Source organism: Lathamus discolor, chromosome 6, assembly GCF_037157495.1.
Source record: "Lathamus discolor isolate bLatDis1 chromosome 6, bLatDis1.hap1, whole genome shotgun sequence".
NCBI lineage: Eukaryota > Metazoa > Chordata > Aves > Psittaciformes > Psittacidae > Lathamus > Lathamus discolor.
The window spans coordinates 91,294,199-91,308,942 of NC_088889.1; the positions used below are offsets into that span (position 1 = coordinate 91,294,199).

At 55.0% G+C, this 14,744-nt stretch overlaps 3 protein-coding genes across 5 annotated transcripts; 1 reads left to right on the forward strand and 2 right to left on the reverse strand.

The window, feature by feature from the left end:
• Positions 1 to 128: 128 nt before the first annotated feature.
• MLST8 (MTOR associated protein, LST8 homolog) lies at positions 129 to 4,913 on the forward strand. Its single transcript, XM_065684895.1, has 8 exons — positions 129 to 362; positions 461 to 512; positions 594 to 756; positions 862 to 937; positions 2,579 to 2,731; positions 2,878 to 3,002; positions 3,433 to 3,596; positions 4,161 to 4,913. The coding sequence occupies exons 1-8, from the start codon at positions 234 to 236 to the stop codon at positions 4,277 to 4,279; spliced, it is 981 nt and encodes a 326-aa protein (XP_065540967.1). The 5' UTR covers positions 129 to 233; the 3' UTR covers positions 4,280 to 4,913.
• BRICD5 (BRICHOS domain containing 5) lies at positions 4,693 to 10,516 on the reverse strand. 3 transcript variants are annotated; one of them, XM_065684897.1, is made up of 6 exons: positions 9,953 to 10,516; positions 8,621 to 8,749; positions 6,980 to 7,132; positions 6,627 to 6,734; positions 5,618 to 5,771; positions 4,693 to 5,164 (listed from the first exon to the last, which is right to left on the reverse strand). In XM_065684897.1, the coding sequence occupies exons 1-6, from the start codon at positions 9,989 to 9,991 to the stop codon at positions 5,070 to 5,072; spliced, it is 678 nt and encodes a 225-aa protein (XP_065540969.1). In that variant the 5' UTR covers positions 9,992 to 10,516; the 3' UTR covers positions 4,693 to 5,069. The 3 variants fall into 3 exon arrangements, with proteins under 3 accessions (XP_065540969.1, XP_065540968.1, XP_065540970.1); XM_065684896.1 differs by lacking the exon at positions 4,693 to 5,164 and having other exon boundaries at positions 5,175 to 5,771; XM_065684898.1 differs by lacking the exons at positions 4,693 to 5,164; positions 6,627 to 6,734 and having other exon boundaries at positions 5,175 to 5,771.
• Positions 10,517 to 11,494: 978 nt separating this feature from the next.
• Positions 11,495 to 14,660, reverse strand: PGP (phosphoglycolate phosphatase). Its single transcript, XM_065684910.1, has 2 exons — positions 14,014 to 14,660; positions 11,495 to 13,665 (listed from the first exon to the last, which is right to left on the reverse strand). Exons 1-2 carry the CDS (start codon positions 14,630 to 14,632, stop codon positions 13,340 to 13,342), a joined length of 945 nt encoding a protein of 314 aa, XP_065540982.1. The 5' UTR covers positions 14,633 to 14,660; the 3' UTR covers positions 11,495 to 13,339.
• Between the last annotated feature and the right edge of the window lie 84 nt (positions 14,661 to 14,744).

Here is a 14,744-nt window from a genome sequence, read left to right on the forward strand (position 1 = left end):
CCCCGTTGCTCCATGGTCTCGCCCCCCCCCCCCGGCAGTGCTCATGGTACCTCCCACCGCCCCGCTCTGCACATGCGCCTTCCTACAGAGCCCGCCTCAAGCGCCGTCACTCCATGCGCGCTGAGCTGCCCCCGCCCTCCGCGCGTGCGCAGAGCGCTCAGCGCCGGTACCGGGAGGGAGCTGCGGCGGCGCTGGGTCCCGGTGCCCGCGGGGCGGTGAGCCTGGGCCGGACCATGAACGCAGCGCAGGGCACGGTGGGCAGCGACCCGGTCATCCTGGCCACGGCCGGCTACGACCACACGGTGCGGTTCTGGCAGGCGCACAGCGGCATCTGCACCCGCACCGTGCAGCACCAGGACTCCGTATCCTTCAGCGGGGGGTGCCGCGCACCGGGTGCGGGAGCGCGGGGGTCGGGCTCCGGCTGCGGCTGCTTCGTACGGACCTTAACGGGTGCGTGCAGCAGGTGAACGCGCTGGAGATCACCCCGGACCGCAGCATGATCGCTGCCGCAGGTGAGCGCGCCCGGCCGCGGTGACAACGGGCACGGGTGGCGGCGGGGCCGTGGGTCACCCGCTGCCCGCTCCTCGCTGCAGGCTACCAGCACATCCGCATGTACGACCTCAACTCCAACAACCCCAACCCCGTCATCAACTACGACGGCGTGAGCAAGAACATCACCTCGGTGGGGTTCCACGAGGACGGGCGCTGGATGTACACGGGCGGGGAGGACTGCATGGCCAGGATCTGGGACCTCAGGTGGGCACCGGCACCACCACCAACACCAGCAGCAGCAGCATCCCAAAAGCTGTGGAGCTCATCACACGCCGTTAACCACGCTCTGTGCTCGCTGTTCTCTTGCAGGTCTCGTAACCTCCAGTGCCAGCGCATCTTCCAGGTGAACGCTCCCATTAACTGTGTGTGCCTGCACCCCAACCAGGTGAGCACCGGTCTCACTGTGGCTTCACAGCCCAGGCTTTGCTCTTGCTCCTCCGGGTGGGCCTGAGGGGCTGCAGAGTTCTATGTGGCATCCACAGCAAGAGATCTGGTGGCAAAGACCCATGAGCATTGCAGGACATGGAGCAGCCACATTTGTGCTCGTTACCTGGTGGCTCTTGCAAAGGGACAGTAGTGGCAGCACTGGGAGTGTCCCCACTCCTTTGGGGCTGTCTGCCCCATAGACATGACTAAGGGGATGTACTGGGGTAGAAGTGGTGGCACGGGGTGGGATGGCGAGTGTGAGGGTGTTACCTCTGCCAAGGCATGCACCCCAGGGCTGCAGTTACCATCAGGACTTGGGTCAGATTTGCTCAAGGTTCATGTTCACCACTGGGGTGATGAAGAGAGGGATGGCCAGGGCTTGAGAAACGATGCTAAGCTGGAGCACAGAGCCTTGGAGGGAATGGTGGTGGTATCACTGCAGTGTTAATAACCCATCTGGTCCATTTTGTGTTCACAGACTCGGCAGCACAAACCTTTGTAAACAGCCGAGCACCAGAAATGTTTCTTTGTGTTTGATCTTCAGAAGGTTTAACCTCCAAGTCTGGAATTTCAGACCCGATTTGAGAGCAATGATTTGGATCACACTTTACCCAGACGCTGCTGATGCTCCTATAGAGCGGTGCTGTGTCAATGTACAGTGTTAAAGCCAAGCATTATTGCTGTACATGGATCTTGCACATGAAGTAATCACTAGCCAAGATGCTCCTGAGGTGCTGGTCTGTGAGAAGAAGGCAGTTAGTTAGTCCAAAGGTGGCAGTGTTTATGCAGATAGCTTCATCCCTCTGTAATTCCCTGTTGCCATGATGCTGGTGAGAGGCTTCTCACAGCCTGGGTACAGCGGTGATGGCTTTAGCAATGGCATTTAAAGCTGCTAAGAGGGAGTTGGGTCTCAAGAACCAAAAAAGACTCCAAACTGTGTTCCTCAGGAACCAGCCTTTGCTTCGGGGGACAGGAATAGCTGGTCCTGGGACCTGCTGTCCTGCAGGGACCCTGCTGAAGCGGTGCTGTCGCATAGCTGTCGATAAAAACCCTGGGTTAGTGGAGAGCTGCCAGCACGGTCTGCTCCGAGCATGGGAGTGGAGCCAGAGCTCTGCCCTTCAGCTTCCTCTTGTCCTTCCCCTGAGAAGGGGAGGGAGGGAGAAAAGCCCATTTAGGCTGGAGGTTCTCAGGTATTTGTACACTCCTGAGTGCTTTGGTTGTTCACCGGCCAACCCGCATCTGAATGCCCGCGGCTGGGACGTGCTGAAAATCCTCTGGCTTCTATGGAAGCTGCTGGAGCTGTGCAAAGGTTCTGGAATTGGGGCAGCTTCTGCCTGCTCTGGGGTATATAAAATGAGCAAATGCTTCTGTAAAGCCTTTTTGCAGTGTGAGGTCCGTGCTCGGCTTGCTCTCAGTGCACAGGCACTCAGCAGGCTCCTAGGGCTCTGAAGCAGCCCTGTGCTGCAGAATAATGAGGCAAAGCAAGACCATGATGCTTAAAACCAGAGCAAGGCTCCATGGGCATGATCTGAGCATCAGCTTGAGGCTGCTGCTTGCGGGGTTCTCCCCAGAGACACGAGGCTCTGCTGCTCTCTTGCAGGCAGAGCTGATCGTGGGTGATCAGAGCGGCGCGATTCACATCTGGGACCTGAAAACCGACCACAACGAGCAGCTGATTCCAGAGCCCGAAGTTTCCGTGAACTCAGTTCACATTGACCCCGATGCCAGTTACATGGCAGCTGTGAACAGCTCGGTGAGCCCCGATGGCATCCAGTGTTGGGGGGGGATTTATGGTGCTCAGATGCACGTACCAGCATTACTTGCAGCGTGGCTGGGGCCGGACATGGGAAGTCCAGGCTGCTTTGGGGTGGGCGACCATCACCCACTGTCTCCCCACAGGGAAACTGCTACGTGTGGAACCTGACGGGTGGCATAGGGGAGGAGGTGACTCAGCTGATCCCCAAGACCAAGATCCCTGCGCACAACCGCTACGCACTTCAGTGCAAGTTCAGCCCCGACTCCACGTGAGTGCTGCAGCCAGCAATGGGAACTGATGGTCCTTTTGGGCAGGCAGAGGCCAGCTGCGCCTCCAGATGTGGCTGGTGCTGGCTCCATGCTGCCCTGCAGGTCCCCAGGGAGGAGCAGGACATGGCGCTGAGTTGCTGTCAGTGCATCCCAGCCTTGTGGACCATGATCTCAACAAGCTTTGTGGCCCTGAGGTGTTTTAAAGCTGGGGTTCAGTTGCTGATCTTCAGGAGCAAAGTGGGGAACTTGGTGTCTTTCACAAGCCTGTTCAGCTCAAATCTGGTAAAGCAGATGACATAGGTGTAAAGAAATGTGATTGCAATGAGCTCAGGTCTCCAGTTTGCTACTGGTCCAGGCCCAAGTTAACGAGAGGCCCTTGGGCATGCAGCGTGACTAATAAGGCTGCCCTTGCACATCTCTTCCTCGCAGGCTCTTGGCTACGTGTTCTGCAGATCAGACCTGCAAGATCTGGAGGACTTCAAACTTCTCACTGATGACGGAGCTGAGCATTAAGAGCAATAACCCAGGAGAAACGTCTCGGGGCTGGATGTGGGACTGCGCCTTCTCCGGGGACTCCCAGTACATCGTCACAGGTGAGGCCCTGCTGCACCGCTTGGTTTGGGCTCCAGGGCCCTGCACTAGCACAGGACTCACCCATTTCTATACCTGGGACATTGCCATACCCAGCTGTGTGAGGAGAGCACGCAGCTTTACACCCACAACACACCTTACTAACTCCCTTAAGTGTCTACTAACTCCCTTAAGCATCTACTGACTCCCTTAAGTGTCTACTTTTAAACTCTCTTAAGCATCTACTAACTCCTCTAAGTGTCTACTAACTCCCTGTGCTGCAACAGGGCATCTGTTTAAACTGGAGGGATGTTTTTCACCTGTGCAGTGTTTCACCTGATAGCACTGCTGCTTGCAGCATGCAGGAGGATGGTCCCTTCAAACCACGCACATTGTAACTTCCACAGTAACACATAAACCTCTGTGTAATACAGAAATGCAGTAAGCTTCTTGCTCTGCACAGCTCCCTTACCTCTTGTCGTAATAATGGTGTTGAATGAAGCAAGGGGAAAGTCTTGTAATAGTAATTTAAAAGTCAGTATAAAGGTTAATGCAGTTTACCCCATTCTTCTTCCATTTCTCTCCAGCCTCCTCTGACAACCTGGCCAGACTTTGGTGTGTGGAGACAGGAGAGATCAAGAGGGAATACAGCGGCCACCAGAAAGCAGTTGTCTGCCTGGCTTTCAATGACAGCGTCTTGGGCTAATGGCCACAGGTGGGAGGAGAGGACCTCTGCTTGTTGTCCCTTGTCCTGCAGTGGCAACACCCTCTCTGGAGCCCGAGACACAACCTGCAACCACCATCCCCTCCTGTGGTGGAGGGCTCAGTCTCTGGCAGCAGCAGCAGCTGCCTCTGCCTCAGTGGGACCAGGCTGCAGCTCCGAGCACATCATCACTGAAACACATGTGGCTTCCAAGGGAAGCTGCCTGGACAAAAGGGAATGGGAGAGGGAGGCAGGATCCTACTGAGGGCAGCAGGGTGCTGTTCAGCCAGAGGAATTCCCGTGGCATCAGCTGCTGACAGCTGTGTGATGTTCTGTACCCCAAAGTGGGGAAAAATAAATCAGCCTTTCTAACTGCTGGAAGAGGCTGAGCAGAGGAGAGGGAGCTGATTCCTTGGTTTGCAATCCCTTTATTCAAAGTGTGTCACAGACTCGCTGGGAGAGCTGCACTGGTACAAAGCCAACCCCCCCAACAAGTGTAATAACCTTGTGTTGAGCAGGGCTTGTAGCCATGTAACACAAGCTACACCACAAAATGCCTCTAGGCCTGGATCTCCTAATACCTATGTACACAGTGCAGCCCTGAGCACAGCTGCAAATAAAGTGTCTGTCATGGTCAGCTGCAGAGTTATGGTCATTCTCTAAACAGTCCTTGCCAGCAGCACATGAGATCAGGAAGCGCTGGGGGCTGGTGAAGCTGTTACCTTCCTTGGAATCAGAGGTGTCTCAGGAATCCAGTTCAAGTATGTAGAGAGGGAATCCACGGCTGCAGGACTTACTCAGGGAGGTAATAGAAGCAGATAGACACACAAATGTTGCTTGGAAAGCAGATGTCAATGCAAAGGTAGATCAAGCGCTGCTTCCCTGGACCTGCCAAATGAGCAAGGACAGAAGCAGGGTGAGGGGAAAGCTCCTGTAGTCACTGGGGAGCCAGCCAAGCAGAGAGCCTCCAGGAATGACCTTTTCCATTAAAGCTGGAGTGAGATGGAACAGAAGGAGAGCTCAGCAGGCTGCTTTGGTGAGGATGGAGGAGACAAGCATTAAGCCACCAGCAGTGCAGGGGACTGCTCTGTGGCTGCACAAGCTGCTGTGCTGCCTGGAGAAGGGGCCTCGGAGCCTTTGCCAGCCGGTTCACTGCAGGTTGTGGGTACGAGCCAGCCCTTGGGGAGCACTAACAATGGTTTGATTCTAACTAGAGGTCACCTGTCCCTTGGCAGCCCATTCTAGGACATGCATCAGCTTCTGCACAGCCCAACCTGCTCCTCAGAGGTACTAGAACAACCACACCTCCCTCCTGTGCAAAGGGCAACACACGCCACTCACCCTCGCGTCTCCTGACCTTGAAGATGGGTGTCTGCTCACATAGGGCCTGCACAGCCTCCCCCAGGCCCCTGGGGTCCACCTCTCCCCCTGCCAGAACACCCAGGAACTCCTGGTAGTGCCTGGTCTGGTTATTGGAACGGAGCAGCTCATCAGCCTGGAACAAACAACGTCCCTGTTAGTTCCTCCTCAGGCACTTTGTCCCTCCTGGCCCTGCGGTTTGGGGAGCAGAGGACACACAGGCCATTTGGTGGCCGGGACAGGCACCACCGACTCTTTGACTCCCATTAAGGAGCCTCAGAGCCAGGCAGATGCTTTCTCCTCTTTGCAATTCCTTTGGTAGCCTGCCCTGGTGGGTGCTGTGCTCCTTCACTGCTGTGGGTTAAACAGTACAGCAGCAGGCAAAGGAGACCCAGAGTAAATGGAGAGCAGATGACAGGGGCACAAAACCATGGGGCCTTCTGTCTTCTTGAAACAGAATCTGCCCCCTGCCCATGCATCCATTAGCATTGAGTTCAGAGGGTCCCTGTACATGCTTTGCTCCAACCTTCCTCCCTGTGAATTGCTAACAAGACCCCTTTGTTTTTTGTTCCCTGGATTTCTGAGCAGGTAACAGAATCCAGTGGGAGCGGGTCCTGCGAGAGCCCTGCTATTCACCCCATGGGACATATCCCCCCCTTCCCAAGTGCAGCTCTGCTGTTTCTCACAGATTGGGTATCCATAGAAGCAGGAGCTGCTGCTCTGAGCTCATACACAGCACTCCAAAGCAGAGCCCTGCTCCTGTGCCAGGCACCAACCCAGCCCCACCAAGCAGTGAACTGCTGCTGCTACCCCAGGCTGGGAGAGCCCCTGCCCTCATTTAGCCACATTTGGGATGCTGGTGTTAAAGAGTCGGCACTGCAAACCCAAATCCCTGCAGGAAAGGGCCTTCAGCAAGGCAGGACTGTGCAAAGCCCAGTTCATCACCCCTGACCACTCAGCTGCCCCAGGAGCGGCCGCAGCCGCTGCTCACTCTCTGCTCAGACGTGTTGAGAAGTGTCTGTAGGGCTTGGAGGTCCCAGGAGTCCATCCTCTTCAGGTAGCACACACGCTGCTCCATGGGCTTGTAGCACACATAGCCCTGCAAGCCAGATTGTGCCCCCTTAGAGCAGTCAGCGGCTCCCACAGGTACCTTAACAGCCCCAAATGGACATCCCTCCTTTTGCCCTGTGTTCTTTCCTAACTAAAGGTGCAGAGAAGGGCACCTAAAGTTAATGCATTTCCTGGTCTACACCTCCTGCTCCCACCTCTGCAAATCTTCTCCCACCAGCCTGGGCTCCTCTGTTCACTCCCATGCACAAGAGGAAGGTGATTTAACACACTTACATTCCTGCTGTCGTACAGCACCACGGCGGTGTGGTTGCTCTCTGAGGTGATGTAATAGGTCACGGTGCTCCTGGACTTGTCCACCAAAGCTGTCTGATTTCTCAGGAGGTCCTGATGGCCCTGAAGTGTCAGGCGGACGAGCTGCGAGTCAGCCTGAGCACAAAGAGAGAGACAGTGCCACCAATCATAGAATCCCAGCCTGGTTTGGGTTGAAGGGACCTTAAAGCTCCTCCAGTTCCAACCCCTGCCATGGGCAGGGACCCCTTCCACTGGAGCAGCTTGCTCCAAGCCCCTGTGTCCAACCTGGCCTTGAGCACTGCCAGGGATGGGGCAGCCACAGCTTCTCTGGGCACCCTGTGCCAGCGCCTCAGCACCCTCACAGGGAAGAGCTTCTGCCTAAGAGCTCAGCTCAGTCTCCCCTTGGGCAGGTTCAAGCCATTCCCCTTGGCCTGTCCCTACAGGCCCTTGCCCAAAGCCCCTCTCCATGTTTCCTGCAGCCCCTTTAGGCACTGGAGCTGCTCTAAGGTCTCCCCTTCAGGAGCCTTCTCTTCTCCAGGCTGACCCAGCCCAGCTCTCTCAGCCTGGCTCCATATAGGAGTTGCTCCTGCTCCTGATTATCCTCATGGCCTCCTCTGGACTTACTCCAACAGCTCCATGTCTCTCTTGTGCTGCTGCCCCAGAGCTGTATGCAGGATGCAGGGGGGAGCTCAGGAGAGCAGGATCTGCCTCCCCAGCCAGCACAGCTCACTGGAGCTCACTCTCCCTCAGAGGCCACACACTGGAACTCTCCTGCTTTGACACAGAGCAGCTCAGCGCTCACACTGTGACTCACTCGAAGGGATGCTGTTTTTAGCATCCACTTCAGCAGCACTGCCAGCACCTTCCTGCCCCTGTGCCTGCTGGTCTTTCAGCTGGCAACCAGCTGAAGCCAGCCCAGATCACAGCTGTCATGGTTTAAGCCCAGCGGGTAACCCAGAACCATGCTCACACCCCCTCTGTGTCCACCTCTGCTCCCGGAGGGATGGGGAGCAGAATTGACAGAATGTAAATCCCATGGATTGAGACAGGAACAGTGCAGTAACTCAGGTATAACACAAACCCACTGCTGCTACCACCAATAATAATAAGGGGAATAACAAGGGGAGAGAATATGAAACTAAAAAGGGAAGGGAAAAACCCAACAATAAACACAAAGGATTCCCAATGCAATTACCCAGCACCCACTAACCCAGCCTGACCAGAGCAGTGACCTGGGCCTTCTGAGTAACTCCACCCCAGTTTCTATCATGGGCATGATGTGCTGTGGGACCGAATACCCCTTGGTTAGTTTGGGTCAGGGGTCCTGACTCTGCTTCCTTCCAGCTTCCCGTGCCCCTCCTCACTGGCAGAGCATGAGACTGAAAGTCCTTGATCAGAGTAAACTTTACTGAGCAACAACTAAAACATCAGTGTGTTATCAGCACTGTTCTCAGGCTAAAGCTAAACCAGCTCTGCACCAGCTACTAAGAAGGAGAAAAACAACTGTAAAGTTGAAAAACAGCTGAATCCAGGACAGCAGCCCATTCATCCCTCCTACTAAGTGCTGACACACATTAAGGCTGTGGTGAGCGGAAGGCTTCCTGCCTGACTGGGGTCTCTTACCTCAGCAGAGCTGGGGGAGAAGATGAGAACCCCCAGGATGCCGATGCCAATGGCACAAAGCAAGGCAATGGACAGGATGATGCAGAAGGTCCTGCGTGGAGTTGTGAAGCACACTGCAGCTCTCCTGTCCTGGGAGCCAAGGCAAAAAGGAAAGGTGTTAAAATCAACCCTCCTACTGATTATTCTTCTTCCCTATAACAGGCAATTCCCACTGATGACACAGATCATTGCACAAACTGAGGGGGTTTGAGTGCAGAACTGCCCAAACATCGCAGCAGCCCTGGAATAATATCACCTTTATCCCACAGTGCTGGAGTTTCAGGTCCAACATCCCAGTGATGGGTACTCCCACAGCTGAGCACCTTCCTGCTGCAGCCACGGGAGCATGGAAACGCTGGGAATCCATTGGAGAAGGGCTGGAGCTGGAAGCTTTCCATGAAGACGAACTGCTGGTGCTGTGCTTTAGCAGCAAATTAAATTACTTTGGTTTATAGCAGAAATCCCCAGAGAACCATCAGCATTTGGAACAGCCCCTGTTGGAGCGATGCTGCTTCAATGCCCCACTCTGTGTTTGGTTGTATTCACCTTCTTGATCAGCTGTTCTCATGCAGACCAAGCTGTCACCTGAAGCAAAAGAGCTTGGCACTCACCTTCATGCTTATATGGAAACAACTTTAACTTAATGGCACCTAACGTTATTCTTTGCAAGCAGAAAGGATGTGCTTCCAGTAATCCCAGCTGTGCAGTCCCCATTAAAAAAGAAACAACCTGTTTCTCATTCTGAAGGACATGAAGAAATCCAATACATGTCTGTGGTTGGAACTGCTGCAGCCACACGAGGAAAGGGCTCTTCCAGGCTCTAGGTCAGTTATGGATCTTTTTTGGTGATATGTAACCTCCAGACCTGTCCCACCACAGAAGCAGTGAGTCTCACTACAGTCCAGCCTGTGCAGAGCTGCAGGCTTAGCAATTCAGATGCGATAGTGCTCAAGCCCTATACTCCCAGGCACGTTTTCAATAGCTAATGGAATTCCCTGCATGGGAAAGGTGCAAAGAGAAAAATGCAGTGACTCCCAGCCCTGAGGCTCTCCCATGCACACACATCCCGAGCGGCTCTGCAGGGTGCAAGTGGGGTGCTTCAGCACCTCTACCCTGACCATCCTGCCCTGCCTTGTGGAAATCCAGGCATGTCTAAGAAAATCCATCTGACAGGATGAACAAAACCTCACCAGGATCCCCCAGAAAAGGAGGAGCTCAGCCCCTTCAATAAAGAATTGATCAAGCCCAGAGTGGGGTCTCCCTCTGTGATAGGAGGGGATAAGGGATACTCACTGTGGAGACAGCGCTGCCAGTGTTATTCCTGCCCTCCATCCTCCGCTTCAAATGAGGACCTTGCTCCTGCAGCTCTGCCTCCTGGTTGTATGCAGACTGTCTATACAATTACAACTCCTGGTACACTTGGAAACCCAAAATAAAACAAGCGTGCATCTAGAAGAAATGGTCCATCGTGCCAAAAGTAATCCCAGCCAGGAGCTCCTCAGCTCAGACTTTGGGAGGCTGAAACCTGAGAGTTGCCACCTGGGGAGAGGGGAAGAGACAGGGCTGAATCCAGGAGTGCCGAGTGACGCTGTCAATGCCTAACACGGTGCTTCCTTGTGAGCGGGCTGGAGGGGACAGGATGACAGTCAGGGACTTTGTCCTGGCCTTCCCTGCTGGCAGGACCACTGCAAGCTCATGAAGAGCAGAAAATAGAGCAGAGAGGAGGGGTAGCCAGCCCCTGTCATCAGTTACTTCCCACTGTCAACACAAAGCTCGTGCTGCCGGAGCTCCACAGGCTGAAGCCGAGTGTTCCTCCTCCAGGCTGCTGCCCTGCAAGCCTCAGCTGCACAGACATGCTTGTGCTCCAGCAGACCTTGTGGTAGGTAGCTCCTGAAGAGAAGGATCTCTGCTAGCGAGGCATCACCACAACCCCAGCTGCACGCATGCCCATGCCCCACCGGGCTGTGCCATCCACAGGAGTCCCCAGGAGAGGTTTGTGGGTTTGAGACCTGCCAGCGAGATGCAAGCAACTGGATGGAGGCAAGGAAAAGCTCAGAATTCCTTCATGTAGTCTCTGTTAAGGGAAAATAAGGCTTTTGGACATTTTCCTATTAAGCACAGCCCAGGACTGATCCAATTCAGCCAAGAGGGCAGCTCATCCTGGAGCTTCTCGTCACCAAAGCACTGGCAATCCCTCCCCACTCACTCTCTTTCCTGCTGTATGTCAAAAGTTAGCTATTTCAGTGGCAGCATCCATCCAGTTCTGGCACGATGCTTCCATGGGATGCGAGCTCCAGTTCCCAACAAACACACCCTGTGCCATGGCACTGCTGAGAGCAGGACAGGGCTGGCACAGCCAAACCACAGCTCTGCTTCGCTGGGCGATGCGCAGGGGACCCAGCACTGCTCCCACATCACCACCTGCAGCTGAGCTTCGCACAAGAGGTGTGAGAACCAAGCAGCAACACAGAGATGGGGGGTTCTTCCCAAAGAGACTGTTAACAGCCACGCAGGAGACACTTTCTTGCTCTAAGAAATGGAGGCCCTGCCTAATCTGAGGCACAGAATGAAGCAAAACGCTCTACAAAACACTGGTGGTGACAGGATTGCTGTGTTCTGCTCAGCACTGTGCTCTTCAAGAAGCAAATCCCAGCCCACACCAAGAGATTTGGGACCCGAGCCCCAAAAATACCCTCCAGACCTCAGATTTCTCTCCCCATTTCTGCACGTGAGGCATAAAGAAAACAACCACAAACCAACCCCTAACTCCCACAACCTCCATGCAGCACAGCTGTGCCAAAGATCACAGAGAAGAGACTTCAAAGTGAGACAATGCCGGGGAAAGCAGGTTTTGAAGTTTAATGTGAATTCAAGTAGAGGCTTAAAAACCGTTTGGAAGTTGCACAGAGTTTCGAAGCACAGCTGACACCTTCACCCACACGTTTCAGCACACACAACTCGAGGTAACAAGTCCCTTGTGCAGGGCCAGCGCTGGCTCCAGCCAGGACAGGCCTCTCCTGGTGTTTGCTGCTTTACTTGTCATCTTCTGACATTCCAAGCACCACATACAGGAACTCATCCGGAAGCCAGGCTCTCCCTGAAGGAAATCCATCACATCCATTTCCACATTAACCCGGTTCTACCTCTAAGGGTTTATCTGTGACTTCACACAGCCACAGGCTTCCAGCTGGAAGGAGGAGCAGGGAAGAGGCAATCCGTGCTTCCCAACACAAGGGAACACCTTGGACAGGATCAGCTAATACTCTGGTTAACACCAAAAGACAACGTGAACTGCAAGGTTATTGCTCTACAAACAAGTGACTCCTTGTGACTGGAAGGAAACGGCACCAACACACTGCCAGAGCTGCCTGGCTGCACAGTGGGAGGTGAAGGAAGGAAGTTGTTTAAATTCAGCTACCAACAGTGGAAGCTATGGATAAAAGCAGCTTATTTGCATATTTAATTTGTCACTTAATTCTGTAATGCAAAAGCTTTCACCTGTGGCCTTGGATCCAGCTATCATGGACAGAGCTGTGCATCACCCAAACTCAGCTCAAGATCAAACTGGAATCATCACCTGAGCCAGCGAGTGCTGCTCTGCAGCCAAGCACCCGGCCCCAGGCCCACAGGGAAGAGCTGAACCTCAGGTACTGAAGGAAGCACGTGTCACCATCACACACAGCCTCAGGATTCTTTGAGAGGAAAGCTGTGCTACATCCAGCCCCTGTTTGCCGAGCATCACCTCTGATGCTGCAGCTAAAGCCAAGGAAAGATCTATTTGGATGCTGAGGGAAGTACAAGAATTAACTTGTTACTAACGGATCCAGTTATCCGGGAAGCAGCAGTAGTGAAGGACAGTCCTATGTGGGTACAGACTTTCTGCATTACCAAATGCAAAAGCTTGGATCTACTGTGATCAGTGAAGTACATTCCTCTTATCCTCCCTTTTGGGAAACAAGATATATTATCATATACTATACTTAAATTTATAATTTAAATATATTCTGATATATATTTAGGATGGGGGTAGCTCTGTATGTACACGTGCTTTATACATACACCCAGCACTTGGACAAACACAGTGAGACCGAAAACCCTGCTTGTATTGTGAGAGGGGAATCCTCCTAATCTGCACTAGTGCAATCTGCAGTGGTCACATGAACAAAGACGGTTTCAGTTTCTGTGACATCTGCATTGGGCTGGAAGAAGAAAATTCAACCCACGGCTAAAGACTAATCCTGCCACCTGCCAGTGCCTGTAGGCATTACCCAAAATAGCTGATACTAAACATTCCAGGTTTCCCTGAATAAACCAGACCAAGTTACAACCTGTCCAGGTAAGTACACACCACAAGATGCTGGGTTCTTTTCCTCAGATCGACCAGCTCTACTTCCCTCAACTCAGTCTACAGGACAAGGTGACATTGAACAAAACAAACATTTGGATAGATTGTGGCTTAGGATTCATTTAAAAACAGCCCCAAGCCCTCAGGACATGGGTGACACTAATGCCCTTTTGGCTTCAAAGTGCATTTAAAGACTGAGATGTAAACAAAATCATATCGGGAGGACAGGAAGGTTAAAAAGCTGCTAAGGGCTGCTAACTCCGGGCAGTATGCTAGTTACTGCCACAGGGTGATTAAGAGGGTACGGCTGCAGAGGCTGCAAGCACTCTGCTCTCCTACTCCCCCAGTGCCGGCAGGAGGTCGGAGATGCTGTCGACGTAGTAATCGGGCACCAGGCTCTGCCTGGTCGGACAGTCGCTGTCCTGGTGGCCCCTCACTTCATCCAGCGTGCTGACCCCGGTCAGCGTGAGCAGGGTGGTGAGACCGCAGGAGTTGCCCATGAGGATGTCTGTGTCAAGCCTATCTCCCACCATGATGGTACGAGCAGGGTCGATGTTGAACTCACTCGCCACACAATCGAACATGTACCGGTTGGGCTTCCCCACGATGAATGCCTCGCGCTGGGCTGCTGTCTCCACTGCTTTCACCAGGCAGCCCGTCCCTACAGAGAAAGCAGGAAACGCCAGTTAGGGACTGCAGAGGAAACTCAGCATCCACACAAGCCAGCACAATACCATACAGGGCTTGGAAACACAATACCACAGACAAGACGGGCAGGGAAAGAGCTCTGAGGTGGTGGACAAAACCTGCCAGGAGGCAGGAATGCTGTCACACCGGGATCAGGAAGGAGCCGCTATTCCCGAATAAAGGATCTGCAAGGATTCTCCCTCTTTCAGTGTGGGGCACAGGCTCTGGGACACTGAGCCTGCCACACTGCTACGCAGCAAGACGCAGGGCTGAGCTCGGGGACACCCAGAGCCACCTCCCAACCCGCTCCCGCCCCGCGCACCGGGGATGGCGGCGCCGCCTTCGAGCGGGAGCCGATGGTCGCGGTTGGTGCCGACGAGGAGGCAGTCGGTGCCGCCGCGCAGGAGGTACCGCAGCGCCTGGCACAGCTTGGCGTAGCTGAAGTGCTCGTCGAAGCCCACGAGGACAGCGCGCACGGCGGGGTCGAGCGGCGCTTGGGCCCAGTCAGCGGGCGCGGGGCCGGGCAGGGCGGCGGGGCCGGGCCCGAGGTGCGGGATACCGACAGCCTCCAGCTCGGCGGCGAGCGCGGGGCTGCCCAGCACGTACGCGGCGGCGCCGGGCGGCAGGGCCTGGCGCAGGTAGCGGGCGGCGCAGTAGGCCGAGCCGAACACGTTGCGGGGCTCTGCGGGCGGGAAGCCCAACCGCCGCAGCTTCTCGGTGTAGGCCGCGCGCGTCCGGCTGCTGTTGTTGGTCACGTAGCACAGCCGCTTGCCCGCCGCCGCCAGCCGGCCCAGCGCCGCCGCCGCTCCGCTCACCGCCGCCTCGCCCCGCCACAGCACCCCGTCGCAGTCAAAGAGCAACGTGTCGGCGGCGTCTAGCACGGCCCGGGCCGCCTCGGCCTCCAGCCGCCGGCACCGCCGCTGCCCTCCGCCGCCCGCCATGGCCGCCGCACCTCAGCCGCGCGCCCCCGCCCGCACGGCGCCGCCGCTGCGCTCTCATTGGCTGCCCGCCCCCCGCGCGCTGCCATTGGCCAGGAGCCCGCGGTCACCTCAG